This window comes from Macaca fascicularis, chromosome 11 (genome assembly GCF_037993035.2).
Source record: "Macaca fascicularis isolate 582-1 chromosome 11, T2T-MFA8v1.1".
Taxonomy (NCBI): Eukaryota; Metazoa; Chordata; class Mammalia; order Primates; family Cercopithecidae; genus Macaca; species Macaca fascicularis.
In genome coordinates, this window is record NC_088385.1 from 129,309,583 (window position 1) to 129,333,196 (window position 23,614).

Below are 23,614 nucleotides of genomic sequence, written 5' to 3' on the forward strand. Positions count from 1 at the left end.
GCGCTGCCAGTCTGGGGCCTAATGGAAGGAGGCTGCATAGGACCCCAGGAGAGAGACGTATTTTCTCTTTTAGATGCAAACAAAATCTTACTCTTCTCCTTTGGATACAACAGAGAAACACAAAGGAAAGAAAGGAACAAGAGGCCTGTGTTAAGAGTCCTGTTGAGAGCACCAGGTAAACATTCTGCATCCCTTCCCTTAGTAAGTAGTCTTTTCACTCCTTGGCCTGAGCTGTCCTCACAGGGCAGTGAGGGGAGATCAGAGAACACATTAGAAACACTTAAAAGCAAATCGTACAAACTGGACAGGTTCCCTGCCCCCCGCCAAAACTCGCATCCCAACAGAGGGAACAAGTACTAAATCATTTTTGACAATGTAAATAAGACTGAAAACAGGTTAAACAGCTGCTGAACTTAAGGGCACGACAAAAAGGATTCCTCTCTCTGACCCAGGTCAGCAAAATGCTTTGGGTGTGAGGTGAAAAAATGGGTGGGTAAGAGCAGCTGTACAGAGTGGGGTGAAATGTTAAACAAGGTACAGTGCCCAAGGGCTGAGAACCAGGTCCAGGTGCAAGCCTGAGACCACAGGAGGCACTCAGAGCTCACAAAGGCGTCTCGCCTGATTGGCCAAAGCAGGACCCGCCACCTCTTCTCGGTGTAGATACTCATGCCAACCCTGGGCAGGATGGCATCTGCCCGTGCTTTCCCCACTGAGTGGGGAGACAGGGCAGTGGACTCAGGCCCTCAATCCTCACGCAGGTAGGCCTCCTGCTCCAACTCAGCCCGGTCCTCCCCTTCCTCCTGTGTTTTCTGACGGAGCTCTTCTATCTGTGCTTCTGCCAGCTTGGTTTCTGCTTTCCGGGAGAGCTGGTGCACCTCGTCCACCTGCAGTTTCACCAGCTGAATGTGATTTCTGGCAGTTATAGAGGCCTGATCTGCGCCTGCCAAAAGATGGGACAATCGGGTTGAGTAGTTGTGCAGGGCAGAAGGCTCATGTGGATGTCGGTCTGGGGGTGCTGTGGCTGTCATATGAACCCCTCTTGGGGTCATTTTCCTTGACCTCCCTGTCTTCTCTCTCTGCAAAGGAACTTCCACCTCTATGTCCAGGTCTGGATTTAACCGACACTGTCAAAAACAGTATTTTTCTTCAGCTATCAGCGGCCAACACAATTATTAACTCTCACAATCATCTTTATAGCTACACAGCTTTTAGTACAGACTTAGATGAATTTTTTTAACTACACGTCATCCATTTCTTTTTGACAAAGAGATGACGAATAAAATTGTCAAAGATCCCTTTTGTCAACCTAATCTTTAAAGGTAAAGGAATGCATAGAAAAATATTGTTACTATAAATTTATATTTATAAATTTTAAAAAAAGAAACAGCATAAAAGGTATTAAACATGTTTTATAATTTTTTCACTTAAACATGTGTTTTGAAGGCCAGGCGCCGTGGCTCTAATCACAGCACTTTGGGAAGCCAAGGCAGGCGGATCACCTGAGGGTCAGGAGTTCAAGACCAGCCTGGCCAACATGGCGAAACCCTGCCTCTACCAAACATACAAAAAAAAAAATTAGCCAGGCATGGTGGTGCATGCCTGTAATCCCAGCTACTTGGGAGGCTGAGGCGGGAGAATCACTTGGACCCAGGAGGCGAAGGCTGAAGCGAGTTAAGATCATGCCACTGCCCTCCAGCCTGGGTGACAGAGACTCCATCTCAAAAAAAAGGTCAGGCGCAGGGGCTCATGCCTGTAATCGTAGCACTTTGGGATGCTGAGGCGAGTGGATTGCCTAAGCTCAGGAGTTCGAGACCAGCCTGGGTAACACGGTGAAACCCCGTTTCTACTAAAATACAAAAAAATTAGCTGGGTGTGGCGGAGTGCACCTGTAGTCCCAGCTACTTGGAAGGCGGAAGCAGGAGAACTGCTTGAACCTGGGAGGCAGAGGTTGCAGTGAGCTGAGATGGCCACTTCACTCCAGCCGAGGCGACAGAGTGAAACTCGTCTCCAAAAAAAAAAAAGTGTGTGAGCTCTCATTTTACCTGCTGCTAGTTAGTGTATTTCATCATCTGGGTATACACATTTTATCAATTCATCTATAGAACATTTTGATCTTTTCTTACTGCATTACCAAGAGCCTTCAGTACAATGTTGACAGGTAGTGGAGAATGGCAGGCATCCTCCTCTTCTGAATTCGATGAAAACACTTCTGATAGTTCACACAATTAAGTAGGATTACTTAACCTTTATTACATTAAGAAAAGTATCTCTTCATAATTGTACTTAGATTCGAATCATAAAGGCTACATTTTATTGAAGATGTTTTGGGCATATATTGAGATAATTAAGTGGTTTTTTCATTTAATCTATGGATGTATCATCTCAAGTAGTGAATTACGTATTTTTTTTTTGAGGAGTCGTCTCTCTAGTTTTTTACAGTGGTGAACTATCACTCTATTTTGAGGGTAAATGGCTACGTTTGATTTACGGCTACATTTTGAAGTGATACTGAACTATACCTTCTCGTTTTGGTGCTGCCCTAGCCCCAGTTTGGGATCAGGGCTATGCTGGCTTCATACAGTTATAATATGAGGCTTGTCATTACTTTCTATGTTCAGGTACACTTACAGTAACATAGGTATTGTAGTTTTGGGAGATTTGATACAACTCTCTCACAAAACATCCTAGGCCCTGGTGTCCATTTCGGGGACATCAAAATCTTTGAATACCATTTCTACTTTTTTTTTTTTTTTTTGCGACGGAGTCTCACTCTTGTCACCCAAGCTGGAGTGCAGTGGTGTGATCTCGGCTCAGTGCAAGCTCCACCTCCCGGTCCCGGGTTCACGCCATTCTCCTGCCTCAGCCTCCCAAGTAGCTGGAACTACAGGCGCCCACCACCACGCTTAATTTTTTTTTTGTATTTTTAGTAGAGACGGGGTTTTACCATGTTAGCCAGGATGGTCTGTCTCCTCACCTCATGATCCACCTGCCTCGGCCTCCCAAAGTGCTGGGATTACAGACGTGAGCCACTGCACCTGGCCACCGTTTCTACTTTTATAGTTACTTATTTTTGGAGATGGAGTATCGCTCTGTTGCCTAGTGTGGAGTGCAGTGGCACAATCTTGGCTCACTGCAACGTTGGCCTCCTGGGTTCAAGCGATTCTCCTGCCTCAACCTCCCAAGTAGCTGGGATTACAGGTGCATGCCATCATGCCCAGTTAGTTTTTATGTTTTTAGTAGAGACAGGGTTTCACCATGTTGGCCTGGTTGGTTTCGAACTCCTGGCCTCAAGTGATTACCCTGCCTCAGCCTCCCAAAGTGCTGGGATTACAGTTTTTTTTTTTTTGAGATAGGGCCTAACTCTTGCCCAGGCTGGGGTGCAGTGGCACAATCATGGCCCCCTGTAGCCCTGAACTCCTGGCTCTTAAGTGATCCTCCGACCTCAGCTTCCCAAGTAACTGGAACCACAGGTGTGTACCACCACACTCGGCTAGTTTTTTTCGACTTTTTGGTAGAGATGGGGTCTTGCTATGTTGCCTAGGCTGGTCTTGAATTACTGGGCCCAAGTGATCCTCCTGCCTCAGCCTCCCAAGTACTGGGATTACAGTTGTGAGCCACTGTGCCCAACATAGTCTTATACAGATTCTTTGAGACTGACATAAAGATCATAATATTCTCATATTAAAAAAAAAACACTTCTGTTAACGATTATTTCTGATGTTACTTTACCACTCTCTCTAAAGTGATACTTACCAAATCTTTGCCTAATTTTTCAGTCTTTTCAAGAGAGCAGATTTTGCCTGATTGTTCCTATTTAACTACTTCTAATATGTTCCATTTTTCTCATTTTGCCTTTCTGATAACTGAGTTAAAGTTTAACTTGCTTATTTTCAGTATTGTTACAGTAAATATTACCTGTCATTCAGTCTTTGTATTTATGACATAGGTGTAAATCTCCCTTTAAGAGCTACTTTTTTTTTTTTTTTTTTTTTTGAGACGGAGTCTCACGCTGTTGCCCAGGCTGGAGTGCAGTGGCGCGATCTCGGCTCACTGCAAGCTCCGCCTCCCAGGTTCCCGCCATTCTCCTGCCTCAGCCTCCTGAGTAGCTGGGACTACAGGCGCCCGCCACCGCACCCGGCTAATTTTTTGTATTTTTAGTAGAGACGGGGTTTCACTGTGGTCTCGATCTCCTGACCTTGTGATCCGCCCGCCTCGGCCTCCCAAAGTGCTGGGATTACAGGCTTGAGCCACCGCGCCCGGCCAAAGAGCTACTTTTGTCTACAGCCTCCCAGTTCTCCTATATACTGTGCTTGTCATCACTGTTCTAAATATTTTTATATTTCCATTTAAATTTTTTTAGCCTGTAGTTTTTAAGAAGCATGTTTTTAAACTTTGTAGACATAAGGAATTTCTTTTTTTTTTTTTTTTTTGAGACGGAGTCTCACTCTGTCGCCCAGGCTGGAGTGCAGTGGCTGGATCTCAGCTCACTGCAAGCTCCGCCTCCTGGGTTTACGCCATTCTCCTGCCTCAGCCTCCCGAGTAGCTGGGACTACAGGTGCCCGCCACCTCGCCCGGCTGGTTTTTTGTATTTTTTAGTAGAGATGGGGTTTCACCGTGTTAGCCAGGATGGTCTCGAACTCCTGACCTCGAGATCCGCCCGTCTCAGCCTCCCAAAGTGCTGGGATTACAGGCTTGAGCTACCGCGCCCGGCCAGGAATTTCTTTATTAGTGGTAGATTGAAGGTTGGTGAATATGATATATCGACTTTTTTTTTTTTTTTTGAAATGGAGTCTTGCTTTGTTGCCCAGGCTATGGTGCAGTGGCACAATCTCAGCTCACTGCAACCTCTGCCTCCCGGGTTCATGCCATTCTCCTGCCTCAGACCCCCGAGTAGCTAGGATTACAGGTGCCTGCCACCATGCCCGGCTAAATTTTTGGATTTTTAGTAGAGATGGAGTTTCACTGTGTTAGCCAGGATGGTCTTGCTCTCCTGACCTCGTGATCCACCCGCCTCAGCCTCCCAAAGTGCTGGGATTACGGTCGTGAGCCACCATGCCCGGCCGATATATCAACTTTTTAAATGATTTTGTTGTCTTTTCCTTTTGTCACCTGGTACAAAATTTACTTTGTGTCTTAGAAGAATGTGAAGATATAGAGGGGACAAAGTTTTATATTCAGTATATATACATTTATCACGTGTTTAAAAATCACTCTGCGAAACCAGCCTGGGAAACTTAGTGAAACTCTGTTTCTACTAAAAATAAAAAAATTAGCCAGGGCATGATGGTGTGCACCCGTAATCCCAGCTACTGGGAAGGCTAAGGTAGGGAGGATCACTTGAGTCCAGGAGGTTGAGACTAAAGCAAGCTATGATGTATGATCCACTGCTGCATTCCCGCATGGACCCTGTGTCTCTCACACACACAAATCTGATTTTCCTTTGTTTAGTTAAAAAAAAAAAAATCACAGACGGGCACAGTGGCTCACACCTGGAATCCCAGCACTTTGGGAGGCTGAGGCAGGTGGACTGCCTTAGCTCAGGAGTTTGAGACTAGCCTGGGCAACACGGTGAAACCCCATCTCTACCAAAAAATAAAGATTAATCGGGTGTGGTGGTGACTGCCTGTGGTCCCAGCTACTCAGGAGGCTGAGACAGGATTGCTTGAGCCTGGGAGGCAGAAGTTACAGTGAGCCAAGATCAAGGCACTGCACTCCAACCTGGGTGACAGAGTGAGACCCTGTCTCCAAAATAAAAAATCAAAAATCATACTGAGCTGGATGCAGTGGCTCAGCTCACGCCTGTGATCCTAGCACTTTGGGAGGCCAAGGCGGGAGGATCACTTGAGCCCAAGAGTTCAAAATCAGCCTGGGCAACATAACAAGACCCCATCTCTTAAAAAAAAAAAAAAAAGAAAATTAGTTGGGCTACTTGGGAGGCTGAAATGGGAAGATGGCTTGAGCCCAGGTCAAGGCTGCAGTAAGCTGTGATCATGTCATTACACTCCAGCCTGGGCAACAGAGCAAGACCCTGTCTCCAAAAAAAATTCTGTTCTAATCCTTAATAGCTTTAATTTTTTTGGTCTTCTTGACCTGCAAGCGTGCTCAGAAAATTAAGTATTACACACATCTCTGAGATCTCCTTGTAATTCTCAGTTTTTGCCTTATTAAAGTACATGTTTCATGATTGATGTCTTAAAGAATTGTTCTGTCCTACTGATTGCTTTTTATCTTGAATGCTTTCTTTGATTTAGCTAGATTTTTTGGAACACAATCTAAAAGTTTCATTTAATAAGTTTACTTTTATTGTAATCACTGATGTTTGAAATTATTCCTATAATTTTTTTTTTTTTAAATTAGAAATGGGGTTTCGCCATGTTGGCCTCGAACTCCTGACCTCAGCTGATCCACCTGCCTCGGTCTTCCAAAGTGCTGGGATTATAGGTGTGAACCACTGCGCCTGGCCCAGTTTTGTATTTTCTAATTAATGGGTTTTCTTTTTAAACCTTTCCTGCCTCAATTGAAGCTACCAAGTTTCCTGCCACTCCTACTAATTCTCTGCAGTGTTTAATAATGTCTAATGTCAATGTGCTTAGCATGTTTTCACTTTCCCAAATTTAAAAACTTGTTTTACACTCAGAACTTTTGGAAAAAAAATTTAGTAGCTTCTTTCAAAACTGATTTTTCCTTCTTCATAGTTCTTCCAGAAAGTGTATACAGGTGGTACTTTGAGTCTATGTCTGAGTGTATATTTTATTCTCACTTTTTGATGGTAGTCGGCTATACATAAAATCCTAGGTTATTTATGTATCGTCACCTCTAGTGTTGCGGAGAAGATGCCTGATGTTTGATTCTACTTCCTTTGTAGGTAATCTATTTTTTCTTAGTAGCTTTTGGGATTTTGCTCTGAATCTTTTTGTTATGCTGTTACTTTATTATTTGCTTATTTATTTATTTGTTTTTTGAGACGGAGTCTTGCTGTGTTGCCCAGGCTGGAGTGCAGTGGTGTGATCTCAGGTCATTGCAAGCTCTGCCTCCCAGGTTCCCGCCATTCTCCTGCCTCAGCCTCCTGAGTAGCTGGGACTATAGGCGCCTGCCACCACACGTGGCTAATTTTTTTGTATTTTTAGTAGAGACGGCGTTTCACCGTGTTAGCCAGGATGGTCTCGATCTCCTGACCTCGTGATCTGCTCACCTCAGCCTCCCAAAGTGCTGGGATTACAGGTGTGAGCCACTGCGCCCAGCCATTTTTTTGTTTTTAAGACAGGGTCTTGCTTAGTCAACCAGGCTGGGGTGCACTGGCCTGATCATGGCTCACTGCAGCCTCAACCTCCAGGGCTCAAGTGATCCTCTCACCTCAGCCTCCCAAGAAGCTGGAACTACAGGTGCCCACCACCATGCCTGGCTAATTTTTTTGTAGAGACAGGGTTTCATCATGTTGTCAAGTCTGGTCTTGAACTCCTGAGCTCAAGTGATCCACCTGCTTAGGCATCCCAAAGTGCTGGAATTACAACAGTTATGAGCCACTGCACCTGGACCAGATTTTTTGTTAAAAAAGTGAAATCGTAAGGCCGTGCACAGTGTCTCATGTCTCATGTCTATAATCCTAGCAGTTTGAGAGGCCAAGGTGGGCGGATGGCAACATGGCGAAACCCTGTCTCTGCCAAAAACACATAATCCCAGCTACTTGGGAGACTGATGTGGTAGGATCGCTTGAGCCCAGAGGCTGAGGCTGTAGTAAGCAGTGAGTCATGATTGTACCACTATACTCCACCCTGGTGACAAAGACAGACCAGAAAAAAAAAAAAAAAAATTCTGGAGGCCAGGCGCGGTGGCTCACGCCTGTAATCCCAGCACTTTGGGAGGCCGAGGCGGGCAGATCACAAGGTCAGGAGATCGAGACCACGGTGAAACCCCGTCTCTACTAAAAATACAAAAAATTAGCCGGGTGCGGTTGTGGGCGCCTGTAGTCCCAGCTACTCGGGAGGCTGAGGCAGGAGAATGGCGTGAACCCGGGAGGCGGAGCTTGCAGTGAGCCGAGATCGCGCCATTGCACTCCAGCCTGGGCGACAGAGCTAGACTCCGTCTCAAAAAAAAAAAAAAAAAAAAAAAAAAATTCTGTTTACAACTTGCTAGCCCTTTTATGAGTTCTAGGAAAATGTCTACTTTTTTCAGATAATGCTTATACATCCTATCCTTCTTTTCTCCTTCTAGATCTAAGCATATCCTCCTGTTCACTGCACCCAGGAATCCTCTGCCATCTTTGTGTGGCACGACTATAATGCTGCTTCCACACTTCTGTTGTTTCATTCTTTGTTCCAAATCTCCGATTCCTCAGGATCACTAATAATCCTTTTTCTGGGCCAAGCGCGGTGGCTCGTATCCCAGCACTTTGGGAGGCCGAGGAAGGCGAACCACCTGAGATCAGGAATTCGAGACCAGTCTGGCTAACATGGTGAAACCCCGTCTCTACTAAAAATACAAAAATTAGCCAGGTATGATGGCAGGCGCCTCCAATCCCAGCTACTCAGGAGGCAGAGGCAAGAGAATTGCTTGAACCAGGGAGGTGGAGGTTACACTGAGCTGAGTTCACACCATTGCACTCCAGCCTGGGGGACAGAGTGAGACTCTGTCTCCAAAAAAAAAAAAAAAAACCTTAATAACTTCTAAAAGAATTACTTTTTATTTTTCAGTATGATGACACAACACTTACCTTAAAAAAAGCTTTATATCTTTTGAGATGGGGTCTCACTCTGTTGCCCAGGCTGGAGTGCAACGATCTCGCCTCACTGCAACCTCTGCCTCCCAGGCTCAAGTGATCCTCCTGCCTCACCCTCCCAAGTAGCTGGGATTAGAGGTGTAAGCCAACACACCCAGCCTTTTCTGTCATTTTTAAGATTTGATGCTTGAGACCCTAGTCTGCTAATCTTGACATCAGAAAACAAGAGTAGGTTTTAATATAACAATTTCTTTTTTGAGAGACAGGGTCTAGCTCTTTTGCCTAGGATGGAGTGCACAGGCATGATCATAGCTCACGAGCTCCTGGGTTCAAGCAATCCTCCCACCTGAGCCTCCCGAGTAGCTGGGACTATAGGCAAGCGCCAATACGCCCGGCTAATTTTTGTATTTTGGGTAGAGATGGGGTTTTGCTGTGTTGTCCTCGAACTCCTGGGCTCCAGCAATCTGCCTGCCTCGGCTTCCCAAAGACACGCGTGAACCCCTGGGCCCGACCCATACCAGTTTTTTTTTTTTTCTTGAGACAGAGTCTCGCTGTGTCACCAAGGCTTAAGGTGCAGTGGAGCCATCTCGGCTCACTGCAGCCTCCACCTCCTGGGTTCAAGCCATTCTCCTGCACAGGCGTGTGCCACTACACCTGGCTAATTTTTGTATTTTTAGTAGAGACAGGGTTTCATCATGTTGGCCAGGCCAGTCTCAGAAACTCTTGACCTCAAGTGATCCACACTCCTCGGCCTCCCAAAGTGCTGGGATTACAGGCGTGAGCCACTGCAACCAGTTTCTTAATAACAGCTAGTACTGGGCTATAATTCTGGTGAGCCGGCTGGGTGTGGTGGCTCACGTCTGTAATCCCAGCACTTTGAGAGGCTGAGGTGGGTATATCACTTTAGGTCAAGAGTTCGAGACTGGCCTGGCCAACATGGTGAAACCCTGTCTCTACTAAAAATACAAAAATTAGCCAGGTGTGGTGGTGCATGCTTGTAATTGGGAGGCTGAGGCAGGAGAATTGCTTCAATTGGAGAGGCAGAGGTTGCAGTGAGCTGAGAAAGTGCACCACTGCAGCCTGGGCACCAAGAGTGAAACTGTCCAAAAAAAAATTTTTTTTGGTTGGACGCAGTGGCTCATGCCTGTAATCCCAGCACTTTGGGAGGCTGAGGCGGGTGGATCACCTGAAGTCAGGAATTCGAGACCAGCCTGGCCAACATGGCAAAACGCCTTCTCTATTAAAAATACAAAAACTAGTTGGGGCGTGGTGGTGGGTGCCTATAATCCCAGTTACTTGGGAGGCTGAGGCAGGAGAATCACTTGAACCCAGGAGGCGGAGGTTGCAGTAGGCCTAGATGGTGCCACTGCACTCCAGCCTGGGTGATAGGAACAAAACTCAGTTTCAAAACCAAAAAAAATTTCTGTGAGCCTACCTAGTTTGGAACCACTCAGGTAGGATGTTCTATGATGGGCACCTTAGGGTACTAAGGTGCAGAGGACAAAGCACCAGCTGCTAGGGAGAAGCAAAGGCTTTGGAATTCGACATACTTGGCTTGGTGGCTCATGCCTATACTCCCAGCACTTTGGGAGCCCAAGGTGGGTAGACAGCTCGAGCCCAGGATTTCGAGATTAGCCTGTGCAACATGGTAAAACTCCATCTCTATTTTATAAAAAAAAAAAAAAAAAAAAAGACCTACTCAGCTGAGTCCCAGCTTGGCTGCCTGCTCACCGTACCACATCATCTTAGCTGAATTATTTGGCCCATCTGCACTCTAGTTTCTTCACATATAAAAAGTGCCTACGAGGCCGGGCGCGGTGGCTCAAGCCTGTAATCCCAGCACTTTGGGAGGCCGAGACGGGCGGATCACGAGGTCAGGAGATCGAGACCATCCTGGCTAACACGGTGAAACCCCGTCTCTACTAAAAAATACAAAAAATTAGCCGGGCGCGGTGGTGGGCGCCTGTAGTCCCAGCTACTCGGGAGGCTGAGGCAGGAGAATGGCGTGAACCCGGGAGGCGGAGCTTGCAGTGAGCTGAGATCCGGCCACTGCACTCCAGCCCGGGCGACAGAGCGAGACTCTGTCTCAAAAAAAAAAAAAAAAAAAACAAAAAAGTGCCTACGAAATGCTTACCACAAAGCCTGACATAGACAAATAATTTGTCCTGGTTTTGCCACTGACTATGATTCCATGTCTCATTTTCTCCATCTGTACAAAAAGGTTCACACAGATTAATCATCTCAAGTCTCATCCAACGGTGTAATTCTATGATTGTTAATAAACTGTATTACCAAAAACTCAAACTATCTGGAAGCAATCCAGTTTTCCAATGGTAATAGTTGTATCATTTTTCATTTTGAAGATATAACCTAGCTTCTACTGGTCTGGTCTGCAAGGGTATGCTCATTTTTTCTATTGTGTAAATAAAATGTTGGTTAATATACAGAAAATGGGGAAAATTTCTCAAAGTTAGAGCCACTTAGACCATCTAATATAAAGCCCTCATTTTAGAAAACCAGATGAAAACTCAAATGGCACCTCTAGTTAAAAAAAACACCAACACAAAACTTGAACCTACCAGTTTGATATGCAGCTTCTGCTGCCATCTCTGAAAGACCAACTGCAGTCATCCAAGTGGTTTCCAGCTTCAAGTATTCTTGGTGTTTTGAAGACATCTATATAAATCAAGCAAAGTGCTTCAGACGGTATGAGAGGTCTAGCCCATTTAAATGGACTTAAAGTAGATTTAGAGAACACTGATTATATTGATTAGACTTAATTCAATAATTTAGATACCACATGAGGTAGGTGCACTAACACAGACATGCCTAGAACTTTCTGCTTACCTCAGCTCTGGCTCCTATGATCACCTGCCACACTTCATCTTCCTCCTGTGAATTCATTTTCCCAAGTAAACTTGTATATTGTCGGTAAAGAGAAATTAAGGTATAAACAGCCTACAAATACAGAATGAACAAGTCTGAGTAAAATAACTGAGACATATCAGAAGGAATAGAGAGATTTCTACCTCAAGGAAACTAAGTTCCACCACAGCAAACTGGCTCTTCCATCCTGCTGCCTCAATTAAATTGCACTATTATTCTATGAAGTAAAGGTATCAGGACATTAGTATCTCCATCTGTAAACTTCTGTGTTTTTAAAAGCTTGTCAGCATTCAGGCACAGAAAATAATGCAAGGGAAAAATCTAAAGGTTGAGGAAAAAAAGCTGCTGGAAGATGTATGTAAAACAAATGCACAAATGAGACTTCAATACTTGATTAACCATATACTCTTTTAAAAAGTTTTATTGGCTGGGTGTGGTGGCTCACGCCTGTAATCCTAGCACTTTGGGAGGCCAAGGCAGGTGGATCACCTGAAGTCAGGAGTTCGAGACCAGCCTGGCCAACATGGCGAAACCCCATCTCTACTAAAAATACAAAAAATTAGCCGGACATGGTGGTGTATGCCTGTAATCCCAGCTACTCAGGAGGCTGAGGAAGGAGAACTGCTTGAACCCAGGAGGTGGAGGCTGCAGTGAGCTGAGATCATGCTACTGCACTCCAGCCTGCATGAGCAAGACTCCATCTCAAAAAAAAAATTATTTGGCCGGGCGCGGTGGCTCAAGCCTGTAATCCCAGCACTTTGGGAGGCCGAGACGGGCGGATCACGAGGTCAGGAGATCGAGACCATCCTGGCGAACACGGTGAAACCCCGTCTCTACTAAAAAAATACAAAAAACTAGCCGGGCGAGGTGGCGGGCGCCTGTAGTCCCAGCTACACAGGAGGCTGAGGCAGGAGAATGGCGTAAACCCGGGAGGCGGAGCTTGCAGTGAGCTGAGATCCGGCCACTGCGCTCCAGCCCCGGCGACAGAGCGAGACTCCGTCTCAAAAAAAAAAAAAAAAAAAAAAAAAAAATTATTTTTTACAAACAGGATGCTCTGTCACCCAGACTGAAGTGCAGTGGCATGTTCACAGTTCACTGTAACCTCAAACTCCTAGACTCAAGTGATCCTCCCACCTCAGCTTCTGGAGTAACTGGGACTACAGGCACACAACGCACTATGCCTGGCTAAGTTTAAAATTTTTTTTCTGGTAGAGATAGGGCTTGCTACATTGACTGGGCTGGTCTTGAGCTCCTGGCCCCAAGTGATCCTCCTGCCTTGGCCTCCCAAGCTGCTGCTGGGATTACAGATGTGAGCCACCACGCCTGGCCCATATACTCTCTTTTCTATTAGCTTAGATCAGTGGTTTTTAACTAATCCTCACAGAGAAACTTCTGTTGATGGACCATGGCCCTGTGCCCCTAACTGCACCACATGAGCTCTACTTCTGTTTTATATACTAGGCTGCCACATTTAAGACTTCTGAAAAAAAGGTTCCTGGAAAAAGTCTAAAAACTAGTGATTTAGATCAGGGCTCAGCAAACGTTTTTGTGAAGGGCCTGACAGTAAATATTTTAGGCTTTGTAGGCCTTACAGCCTCTGCTGAAACTACTCAAATCCTCAAAAACCGTTACTGACAATACAGAAACAAATAGGCCTGGCTATGTTTCAATCAAATACCAACATGGGCATCAGACACAATTTGGCTGTGAGCCATTATTTGCTAAACCATGGTTTAGAAAATCAAGAGTTAACAAGAGTAGACATACCTTAGTATATTCAGTAATAGCTTCAATCAATGCATATGTGGTCTGAGAGAGAAAGGTAGAGGTGCTATCTGTTACCAAAGACACCGCCCTCCTCATCAATGCTTCACTACTAAGGGAATGAGGCTCCGATTTCTGAAAGACACAAACATTGTCACTCAACCTCTAAAGCTCAAACTGAGAACTTTTTCACAAATTGGCAAGTAAAAAACATAATTGTCATGCTGCTTAGTGTTTTAGGCTGAAACTGCACTATATTCCTTTGGGTTATATTTTTTAAGGCCTTATTTTGGCAATTTAAGACAATATAGAGAAATAATTCCGGAGTATGCTTTCTAACCAACTTTCATTCTCTGCTCCAAAAAGCAAATTATTTCTTTATATATAAAATAAAATGCAGTGGGGTGCGGTGGCTCACACCTGTAATACCAACACTTTGAGAGGCAGAAGCAGGCGGATCACTTGAGGTCAGGAGTTTGAGACCAGCCTGGCCAACATGGTGAAACCCTGACTTTACTAAAAAATACAAAAATTAGCCAGGTGGTAGTGGTATGCATCTGTAATCCCAGCTACTCAGGAGGCTGAGGCAGGAGAATCGCTTGAACCCAGGAGGCAGAGGTTGCAGTGAGTCAAGACTGCGCCACTGCACTCCAGCCTGGGCGACAGAGCAAGACTCTTGTCCAAACAAAAACAAAAACGGTGCCAGGCACGCTGGCTTACGCCTGTAATCCCAGCACTTTGGGAGGCTAAGGCAGGCGGATCATGAGGTCAGGAGATTGAGACCATCCTGGCCAGCATGGTGAAACCCTGTCTCTACTAAAAATACAAAAATTAGCTGGGCGTGGTGGCACACGCCTGTAGTCCCAGATACTTGGGAGGCTGAGGCAGGAGAATCACTTGAACCCAGGAGGCGGAGGTTGCAGTGAGCCGAGATTGCACCACTGCACTCCAGCCTGGTGACAGAGTGAGACTCCATCTCAAAAACAAACAAAACTAGTGATTATAACAAACTGGTAAGATTACAATTCATTCATTAACAGTGTTCGATACTTGAGACACAAGTCTCAACAAGACATTCTCTGCCCTCAAACACAGGTGCAGGGGTAGAGAGAGGAGGATGACGGGCTAACAGAACTAGAAAAATGAACACAATCATGTATAATGGAAGCGGTGGGAGGAGTATGTATGAGCTACAGTAGGGGCATGCAGAAGGGAGCAATCAGTTTTATGCTGAGTGCTAATAGCTTAGAAAAGGCTTCACAAATTTGATGAGGATTAAGCTGAGTCTAAGAAAGGGGGCTGGGCACAGTGGCTCACGCCTGTAATCCCAATACTTTGGGAGGCCGAGGTGGGTGGATCACAAGGTCAAGAGATCGAGACCAGCCTGGCCAACATCGTGAAACCCCAACTCTACTAAAAATACAAAAAAAAAAAAAAAAAAAAAAAATTAGCCGGGCATGGTGGTGGGCGCCTGTAGTCCCAGCTACTCAGGAGGCCGAGGTAGGAGAATCGCTTGAACCCGGGAGGCGGACATTGCAGTGAACTAAGATTGTGCCACTTCCCTCCAGCCTGGGCGACAGAGCGAGACTCTGTCTCAAAAAAAAAAAAAGTGGATGGGGGAGGGCAATTCTGAGCAGAATGAAGCAGTACAGTGTTGATGGGGGGACCTCAGCTATTTTATTTTTTTGAGACAGAGTCTCTACTAAACAGACACAAATTAGCTGGGTGTGGTGGCGGGTACCTGTAATCCCAGCTACTCGGGAGACTGAGGCAGGAGAACTGCCTGAACCCAGGAGGTGGAGGTTGCAGTGAGCCGAGGTTGCTCCATTGCACTCCAGCCTGGGCAACAAGAGTGAAACTTGTCTCAAAAAAAAAAAAAAAAAAAAAAAAAATCACTCTACGTTGTGTCTTGTTTTTGCGACTCAGAGTACAAACACTCAGAATCACTGCATGTTGAAAGAGGCAGTCAAAAACTATTTTTGATATGAACAAATCAAGAACTTTATATTTCAATCAAATAATTAAGTATTCATTAGGCACCTTATATAGGACTACGAAAGGAAGACACCTCTGCTCACAAGAAGCTAATTTTGTCTCAATATTCTGAGTCTTCATAATGTGCTACATTTTATAATGTGTTTTCACTTGTTCCTCACAACAGTCCAGTTATTATCCTTTTGTACAAGCAAAGACACAGAAGCTCAGAACAGTTCTATAACTTTTCCAAAAAGTCCCATCTAGACCTCAAACAAAATCTCACTTCAAAGTCTGTAACCTTCCCATTATGCTCTGATGACTCAGGAGAGTGTCAAAGGATTATCATCAAATATCAAAATATACAATATTAAGTGGCCAGAAAGGAGATAGTTGTTGGACAGGAATAAGGAAAGGCTTTAAACAGAGGTGAGATTTGGTACTAAAGACACCTAGAATCAGAATGGCCAGGCATCCTGGAGAATAGGTTAACGATGAGGAAAAGAATACTTGTGTTGCAGGGGATGTCCAGGGATCTAGCCTGGTTCGAGCAATGGCACAAGAGAGATGAGACCCACTAGGGTCCTGGGTGCAGGGAGACTTAAGTTTGATTTTAGTTCTGAACGCCTCATGGAAAGCCACTGTAGGTTTTTCATTTCTCATTCTGTTGCCCAGGATGGAGTACAGTGTTGTACTCCATCCAGTATTGATCCCAGCTCATTGCAGCCTTGAACTCCTGGGATCAAATGATCCTCCTGCCTCCCAGGTAGCTAGGACTGCAGACACACCACCACACCTAGCTAATTATTTTTTGTAAAGGGGTGGTCTCTCGCTGTTTCCCAGGCTGGTTTCGAACTCTTGGCCTACAGTGATCCTCCCACCTCAGCCTCCAAAAGTACTGGGATCACATGAGAGAGCCATTGTGCGTAGTTGACCACTGAGGGGTTTCAAAGAATGGAAGTGGCACTGCTGTACTAAATGACTAGAGGCCCCAGTCATGTGGCCCAGAACTGAGGTTAACTGGGCTTAGAAAGTAATATAATAACTGAGACAGGACAAACCTAAAAAAAAAAAAAACCCAAAAACCTTTTGAATGAAAAATCAAAGGTTGTCCCAATTGTGGCCGAAAATGGCCTGGTATTCAAGTGAGGGGTTTTAGGGTTATGGATTCATCAGCATGCAGAGATGACAACTGAAGTGAGGCACAGTAAGGTGAGGGCTCATGAGTGAGCCACAGAAGATGCTGAGAATACTTGTGATACATGGAATTTATCTTCCTTTTGCGATGAACACACACGTAAGTGGCACGGATATTTTGCTGAAATGGAGCTTGCTGGTTTCCTCTCTAGCTCTTCCCCATAAAACAAATAAGCTATCATTTTTTTTAAGTGAAGTGCCACTTTTATATCAACTACCTGATAGCTCCACCTAGATGTTTCCTAGACATCTTAGATATTACATTTCCAAAAAATTTTTTTCCTTTCAAAACCCACTCCTCTTCATCCTACTAAATGGCATCGCCATTCATTCAGTTGCTAAGGCCTTTAAAAAATCTTGGAATCTAGACCAGTGGTCCCCAACCTTTATGGCACCAGGGACCGGCTCTGTGGAAGCCAATTTTTTCATGGACTGGGTGGGGCAACGATGGTTTCAGGATGAAACTTCCACCTCAGATCATCAGGCGTTAGTTAGATTCTTATAAGGAGCACACAACCTAGATCCCTTGCATGTGTAGTTCACAACAGGTTTCATGCTCCTATGAGAATCTCATGCCACTGCTGATCTGACCGGAGGCGGAGCTCAGGGGTAATGCTCGCCTGCCCACCACTCACCTCCTACTGTGCAGCCTGCTTCCTATCAGGCCACAGACCAGTACCAGCCCAGGGGTTGGGGGCCCCTAATCTAGAGAATACCCCCCACAACCAATCCATCAGCAACTCCTGCTAACTACGTTCAGCTAAATTCTCCCCACCTCTTCTGCTTGCCTGGTCCAAGCCAGTATCATTTCATGCCTAGATAGAGCAACAGCCTATTAGTCTTCCTAGTTCCACACAGCAACCTTTTAAAACTTTTAAAATTTATGTCAGATCATAATACTTCTGTGTTAAAAATCCTCTGTGATGGCCAGGTGCGGTGGCTCAGGCCTGTAATTCCAGCACCTTGGGAGGCCGAGGCGTGTGGATCGTCTACGGTCAGGGGTTGGTGACCAGCCTGGCCAACATGGTGAAACCCCGTCTCTACTAAAAATACAAAAATTAGCCGGGTCTGGTGGCACACCCCTGTAATCCCAGCTACCCGGGAGGCTGAGGCATGAGAATCGCTTGAACCTGGGAGGCGGAGGTTGCAGTGAGCCAAGATTGTGCCATTGCACTCCAGCCTGGCAACAGAGCGAGACTCTGTCTTAAAAAAAAAATTCCTCTGCGGCTTCTTTTTCAGAAAGCCCAAAACCTTACAACAATGGCCCACAAAATACAAAGTACACAATCTGATTATCAGTTAACTCTCTGGCTTCATCTATTACTGTCTCCCTGATTGCACTCCAGCCACATTAGCCTCCCTGCTCCTCAGACATACCAGGCATAGTTCTGCTTCTAGGTCTTTGTCCTGAGTTCCTTCTGCCTGGCAAGCTCCTCCCCGCACCAGACAGTATAATGGCTCTTTCAGAACATTCAGATCTCTACTGCACCTTATCAGAGTAGCCTGACCACCTTTATCTAAAACAAAACGACCCCCTCCCAGAATTGCCTATTTACTTACCTCATTTGTTTTGTTTTGTTTTTGAGAAAAGGTCAGCAGTGGTGAGATCATAGCTCACTGCAGCCTCAAACTCCTGGGCTCAAGCGATCTTCCTGCCTCAGCCTCCTGAGTAGTTGCGACTACAGGTGTGAGCCGCCACACCTGGCTAATTTTTTTCTTTTTTGTAGAGACAGAGTCTCCCTATTTTGCCCAGGCTGGTCTCAAACTCCTGAGTTCAAGCCATCCTCCCACATCGGCCTCCCAAAGCCCTGGGCATCAGCCACTGTGCCTGGCCCTGTTTTCTTCCTACCATTTATCACTAGCTGATGTTTTATATTTGTTTATTTTCTCTTTCATCTCCACAAAGCATTTTGTGAGAGCAAGAATTTTTTGTTCATGCTTACATTCTCAGTGTCTTGCACATAAAAGTTGCTCAATAAATTTGTGAATCAAAGACCACTTTGTTGATAGACTGTAATATTCTCTTATTTCTCTCTACTCGCTTTATACAATCTGATGTGCTGTTCCTACCAAATGAGACAATCAAAATGAGAATATTAATACATCTGCTCAACTGTGAAAAGATGCTGGTACTGTGGGGGAAGGGATGGGAGCACTGGGTAAAACTATGGTAGCTTGTCTAATGCTTCATTGCCCACTTGAGACTTCAAGACGACATGGTACACTAGATAAGAATCACTGCACACGACAGTACCTGTGCAATAGGAACCGCACACAGGGTTACTCCAAAGCCAACCGTCACAGTTTTGTGCCATGGTCTTATCAATTCTGAGAAACACCGCTTCTTAAAGTTAGCCACAACAGGAACACACAAACACTGTCTGTACCTGGAAGTAGAAGTCAGATTTCATAAGGCACGACCGCCAATCTGTAACAGGCTCTTGGATTTACTTGCAGGGGCTGTAAACTCAAACTCGAGCCAAGCAGGAACCTAAATGAGGATGCAGGACAGCTGAGGGGTTTTGAAATTTTCAACATACAGCAAGTTTAAAATGTTGCCTCAGGTAGGGTGTGGTGGCTCACGCCTGTGATTCTAGCACTTGGAAGGCCAAGGGCAAGGCGGGAGGATCACTTGAGCCCTGAAGTTCACGACCAGCCTGGGCAACATGGCTGGCAACATGACCTGGTGTCTATTTAATAAGAAAAAAAAAAGAAGGCCGGGCGCGGTGGCTCACGCCTGTAATCCCAACACTCTGGGAGGCCGAGGCGGGTGGATCACTTGACGTCAGGAGTTCGAAACCAGCCTGGCCAACATGGTGAAACCCCGTCTCTACTTAAAACACAAAAATTAGCCCGGAGTGGTGGCACAGTCCTGTAATCCCAGCTACTCGGGAAGCTGAGGCAGGACAATCGCTTGAATCTGGAAAGCAGACGCTGCAGTGAGCCGAGAGCGCCCCACTGCACTCCAGCCTGGGCAATAGAGCGAGACTCAGTCTCAAACAAAACAAAACAAAATTAGCCGGGCGTGGTGGCAGGCGCCTGTAATCCCAGCTACTCGAGAGGCTGAGGGTGAGAATTGCTTGAACCCGGGAGATCTCGCCACTGCACTCCAGCCTGGGCGAGAGAGCCAGATCCTGTCTAAAATAAAATTGAAATAAAATAAAATAAAATAAAATAATAAAATGTTGCCTTAAAACATTTTAGAAACGGATGCCATAATAACCGCTCCTGCAGGCAGGATTTAGCTCTGGACCCCTGGCCTGGGTGTCAGGTGTGTGTGACGGTCCCGCTACAATCGCCCAAAAGCCTGCAGGGCTAGGAAGGGAGCCCCGCGCCGAGGTCCCCCGCGCCTGCTCCCCGGGCCCCTTGTGCCTTCGGGAAGACGTCCTCAGACGCTTCCCTCCCTTCCCAGGCTCCCCCATGCCGCGTCCCTCCTCCTCTCCACGTCTTCTCAGGGACTTCGAGGGGCTGACGCGAGCTGGTCGGGAGGCGGAGTCGCCCCAAGAAGGCAGCCTGGGGTCTAGGGGATTCGTTTCTAGAAAATGGACGAACTGAAAACGAAGCCGGCTTGACCCAAGGGGCGGAGGCGGGACTGTCGTCAGTCCTCCCGAGCGGGGCGAGAGGCCGCTACCCAGCTGGGCCGACGAGGGACGTGCGCGTAAGAAAAGCGGGCGCCGCGGGCCGGGCCACAGCGCTGTCCGCGTCGGTCCCTCCCTCTGGTCCTGTCCCCTCTACGCGGCGGCAGCGGTACCTGAAGAGTGAGGTTACACTGCGCGACAGCCAACTCTTCAGAGCCGCCATCGTGCAGCGGACGGACGCCGGACGCACACGCCGGAAGTGACGCAGCTTCGTGAGCGCGGGTCCGGGCACGGCCTCCACCAGAGAGCGCCTCACCCCATGGCCACGCCCCCACCCAAGGAAGCAGTCGGGATTGGGCAGACAGGGGGAAAGGGGGCGAGGCTTAGGGCAACGGCTGTAACGGCCGCGCAAGGCAACCAACCGCCGAAACTTCCGCGTGGGGCGGGGCATACGCAGGGCCTGAGGGCGCGGAGCTGAGTCGGACACCGTGACGCTACGGGTGGGCGGGGACTCAACTCCGGCCAGGGCTTGAAGGGAATTCCCTGGTGAGTTGGGGAGGCGGGGCCGGGCGGGAGGCGGGGCCGGGCGGGAGGCGGGGCCGGGCGGGAGGCGGGGCCGGGCGGGAGGCGGGGCCGGGCGGGAGGCGGGGCCGGGCGGGAGGCGGGGCCGGGCGGGAGGCGGGGCCGGGCGGGAGGTGCGGCGGCGGCGCTGTCACTTCAGCACCAGGAAGTAGGTGGTCCAGCCGGCCAGCAGCAGCGCCCCGATGAGCACCGTGTAGCTGAGGAGCACGAAGGCGAGCAGCTCCCGCAGCAGCTGCAGCACGTGGACGGTGGACGAGGCCGGCATCGCGCTGCGCGGGAGACCCGGGACGGTCGGCACCCTGCCGGGCTGGCGCCGTCCCAGAGGGGCGGACGGGAACACACGAGGCCCTCGAAACAGCAAACGAAGGCTAGGAAGCCCACAGTGCCGACCTCCCCAACAGCCTCCTGGACGCTCGCTTCTCGGTTACACTGGAGAATCCTTCTCAACCCAAACTGCCCTCGTTCTTTGGCTCTGATCCGGGCTGAGGAGTCAGAGGCCCGGCTCTTCCCCGCGCCCCGCAGCTGCATGAGTCTTCCTCCCGGCTCGCTCCTCCCACCACCACCTCCTGCATTTTTAATGCTGTGAGTGCCGCTAATGGGCTGGTGGAGTATAGCTTTCTTTTCCCGTCACTCAAGCTGCAGCCCCAGCTGCGGCCCTGGCTGGAAGGGGAAGAGGAGACCCATTTGGGCAGGAGGAAGGCACAGGCCCAAACCTGCCCTTCTGTGAGTCCCCTGGCCCCAAGGCTTGCCAGCAGCAGAGATGGAGGATCTTTGCTTTGTGGTCCGGCATGCTTGCCTTCTGGCCAGCTGGAACTGCAGGGTGCCAGGTGGTGGGTGGGCATCAGTCCGATCCTGGGCTCACCTCCCCCACAATGCTCTGTACATCTGCCCCAGCCCTGCTAACTTCCACAAGAGACGGCATCAGACAGTAAGAACCCCACACCAGCTCATCAGACAGTAGGAACCCTACAGTACCTCCAAAGCTGCTTTGCCCAGCCACTCCCGGCAGTGTCGGGCACTGGCTTCCTTCTCTCCCCACCTCACTTACTTGGCAAAGTTTCCACGACTCTTCCACCCTGAAGTTCCGCGGTTCCGTCTGCTCTGGTGCCCAAAGGTAGCTTGTGTGTATTGCGCGATCTCAGTAGAACTGAGATTTTCAAGCAGCGGCACTCAACTAGGTGTGGTCTAGAGACCAATTACAACCTCCGCGTGGTCCCCGAGCTCTTAGCGAGCTGCGCACAGGCGTTCCCAGCCCAGACGGGGCGCTGGCAACCCTGCACGCCCTCCGCCTGTGTCGCCACCACAGCCCACAGGGCTCAGATGTGGTTTCACAGACCCAGATGGGCTGAGCAGGCGGTACACTAGTGGGTATTTCAAGCCCCTTCTGGTTTTTTTCTGAATGTTGTAGGGGGTTATGGAGTTATAGTGCCAATAGTTTCGTTTCTAACAAACACATTGAGAGCAGTCCCATCTCCTCGTCTGGGCACCAGAAGAACCACTGGACGGTGTTCACTTGCGACCACCCAACTACTAAAGCAAAAGCTGTTGTTGTCTTAAAAAAAATGCAAGTGCAAACATGCACGTGTGTGAGAACCAGGCTTAAGTGACCGAGATCTCCTGAGTGCTTGATTCCGGTTTACAAAGAGTTTTGCAGCTTACAGACTCATTATACAGGTACCTTCCCAATGTGACACTTCCAATTTCACCTCCACAGAATGTGAGGCAAAAGGAGCCAGTAAGGATTTCTGCAAAGAACAGACACTTTCCCAGGTGCAACAACAAAGGAAACGAAAGCATAAACTATGCTGCTTCTGATTATTTTGCTTGTTGCAGTAGTTTTTAGTTCAAGACTGTTTTCTGACCTTTGAAAGAGCAGGCAGTGTGGACATCAACCCTTTTATCAACATCATCATCCAGAAGCAAATGGCTCCTTAATTTAATCAGGATCTCTTATTATCAAATTATTGCCTTGGCCACAGTGAGGCTGAAAACAGGAGCAGAACATTATCAAGCTGCTCAGGAAGCCAGTGAGTAGTAATTACTCCCCCAGAGAACTGGTCATCTTCCGTGTCCTACCTAGTGGAAACGGAGTATAGCTGAGATTTATACCCTCCTCCACACCAAAATAATGGATGAAACAGACAGGCTATTAAAAATAGGCCTGATTCTGTTCCCTTTTAACTCTCACATCCTTCAAATGGATGTCTCCAGGCAGTTAAGTGTTCTAGCCTTTGCAGCTCCTTGTTACCACCCGATTTTGGGTGTTTTACAGCAACGGAGTAACTTAAGCTAAGAAACACTATGTGGCTTGAAATTCACACTAATCCATTTAGAAATGAAAGAACCAGAAATTTTAAATAACTGCCTTTTTCTTCTGTTGTCTGACAAAAAAGGTATCCTTTATTTTCTATAGGATGTCATCATTAAACCACATGACTGAATATATCAGACTCTACAATAAATTCAGTCTAAAGATCATCTATGTGATGTCTGCATTTTTTGCCTCACCATCTTTATCATAGTCCCTCTTACTGTCTGCTTTAGACATCCAGTTCATTTTGATATTTTAAAAAGAGTATTTCAGCTGGTGTGGTGGCTCACATCCATAATCCCAACACTTTGGGGGGCTGAGGCAGGAGGGCCGCTGGAAGCTAGGAGTTCGAGACCACCCTGGCCAACACAGTGAGACCCGTTTCTACAGAAAATTAAAAAGATAATAACTTTAATAAAAAAGAAAAAAATAATTATTTATCTTAAGGCCAGGAGTTTGAGCAACATAGACCCTGTCTCTAAAAGGAAGAAAAAAAAATTAGCTGGGTGTGGTGGTACTTTCCTATAGTCCCAGCTACTCGTGAGACCGAGGCAGGAGGACTGCTTGAGCCCAGTAGTTCAAGGCTGCGGTTAGCTATGATTGTGC

The 23,614-nt window shown here is 47.3% G+C and overlaps 2 protein-coding genes across 12 annotated transcripts; both read right to left on the reverse strand.

Moving 5' to 3' along the window:
* Positions 1-145: 145 nt before the first annotated feature.
* DIABLO (diablo IAP-binding mitochondrial protein) lies at positions 146-20,379 on the reverse strand. 11 transcript variants are annotated; one of them, XM_005572482.4, is made up of 6 exons: positions 20,289-20,379; positions 18,792-18,924; positions 13,370-13,501; positions 11,564-11,608; positions 11,296-11,392; positions 146-940 (listed from the first exon to the last, which is right to left on the reverse strand). In XM_005572482.4, the coding sequence occupies exons 1-6, from the start codon at positions 20,336-20,338 to the stop codon at positions 744-746; spliced, it is 654 nt and encodes a 217-aa protein (XP_005572539.1). In that variant the 5' UTR covers positions 20,339-20,379; the 3' UTR covers positions 146-743. The 11 variants fall into 11 exon arrangements, 10 of the variants coding, with proteins under 10 accessions (XP_005572539.1, XP_005572538.1, XP_073864316.1 ...); XM_005572481.4 differs by having other exon boundaries at positions 11,564-11,674; XM_074008215.1 differs by lacking the exon at positions 18,792-18,924 and adding an exon at positions 18,925-19,028.
* A 409-nt stretch (positions 20,380-20,788) lies between these two features.
* LOC135966346 (uncharacterized) lies at positions 20,789-21,846 on the reverse strand. The gene has a single exon (XM_074008219.1). The coding sequence runs from the start codon at positions 20,960-20,962 to the stop codon at positions 20,828-20,830; it is 135 nt and encodes a 44-aa protein (XP_073864320.1). The 5' UTR covers positions 20,963-21,846; the 3' UTR covers positions 20,789-20,827.
* Between the last annotated feature and the right edge of the window lie 1,768 nt (positions 21,847-23,614).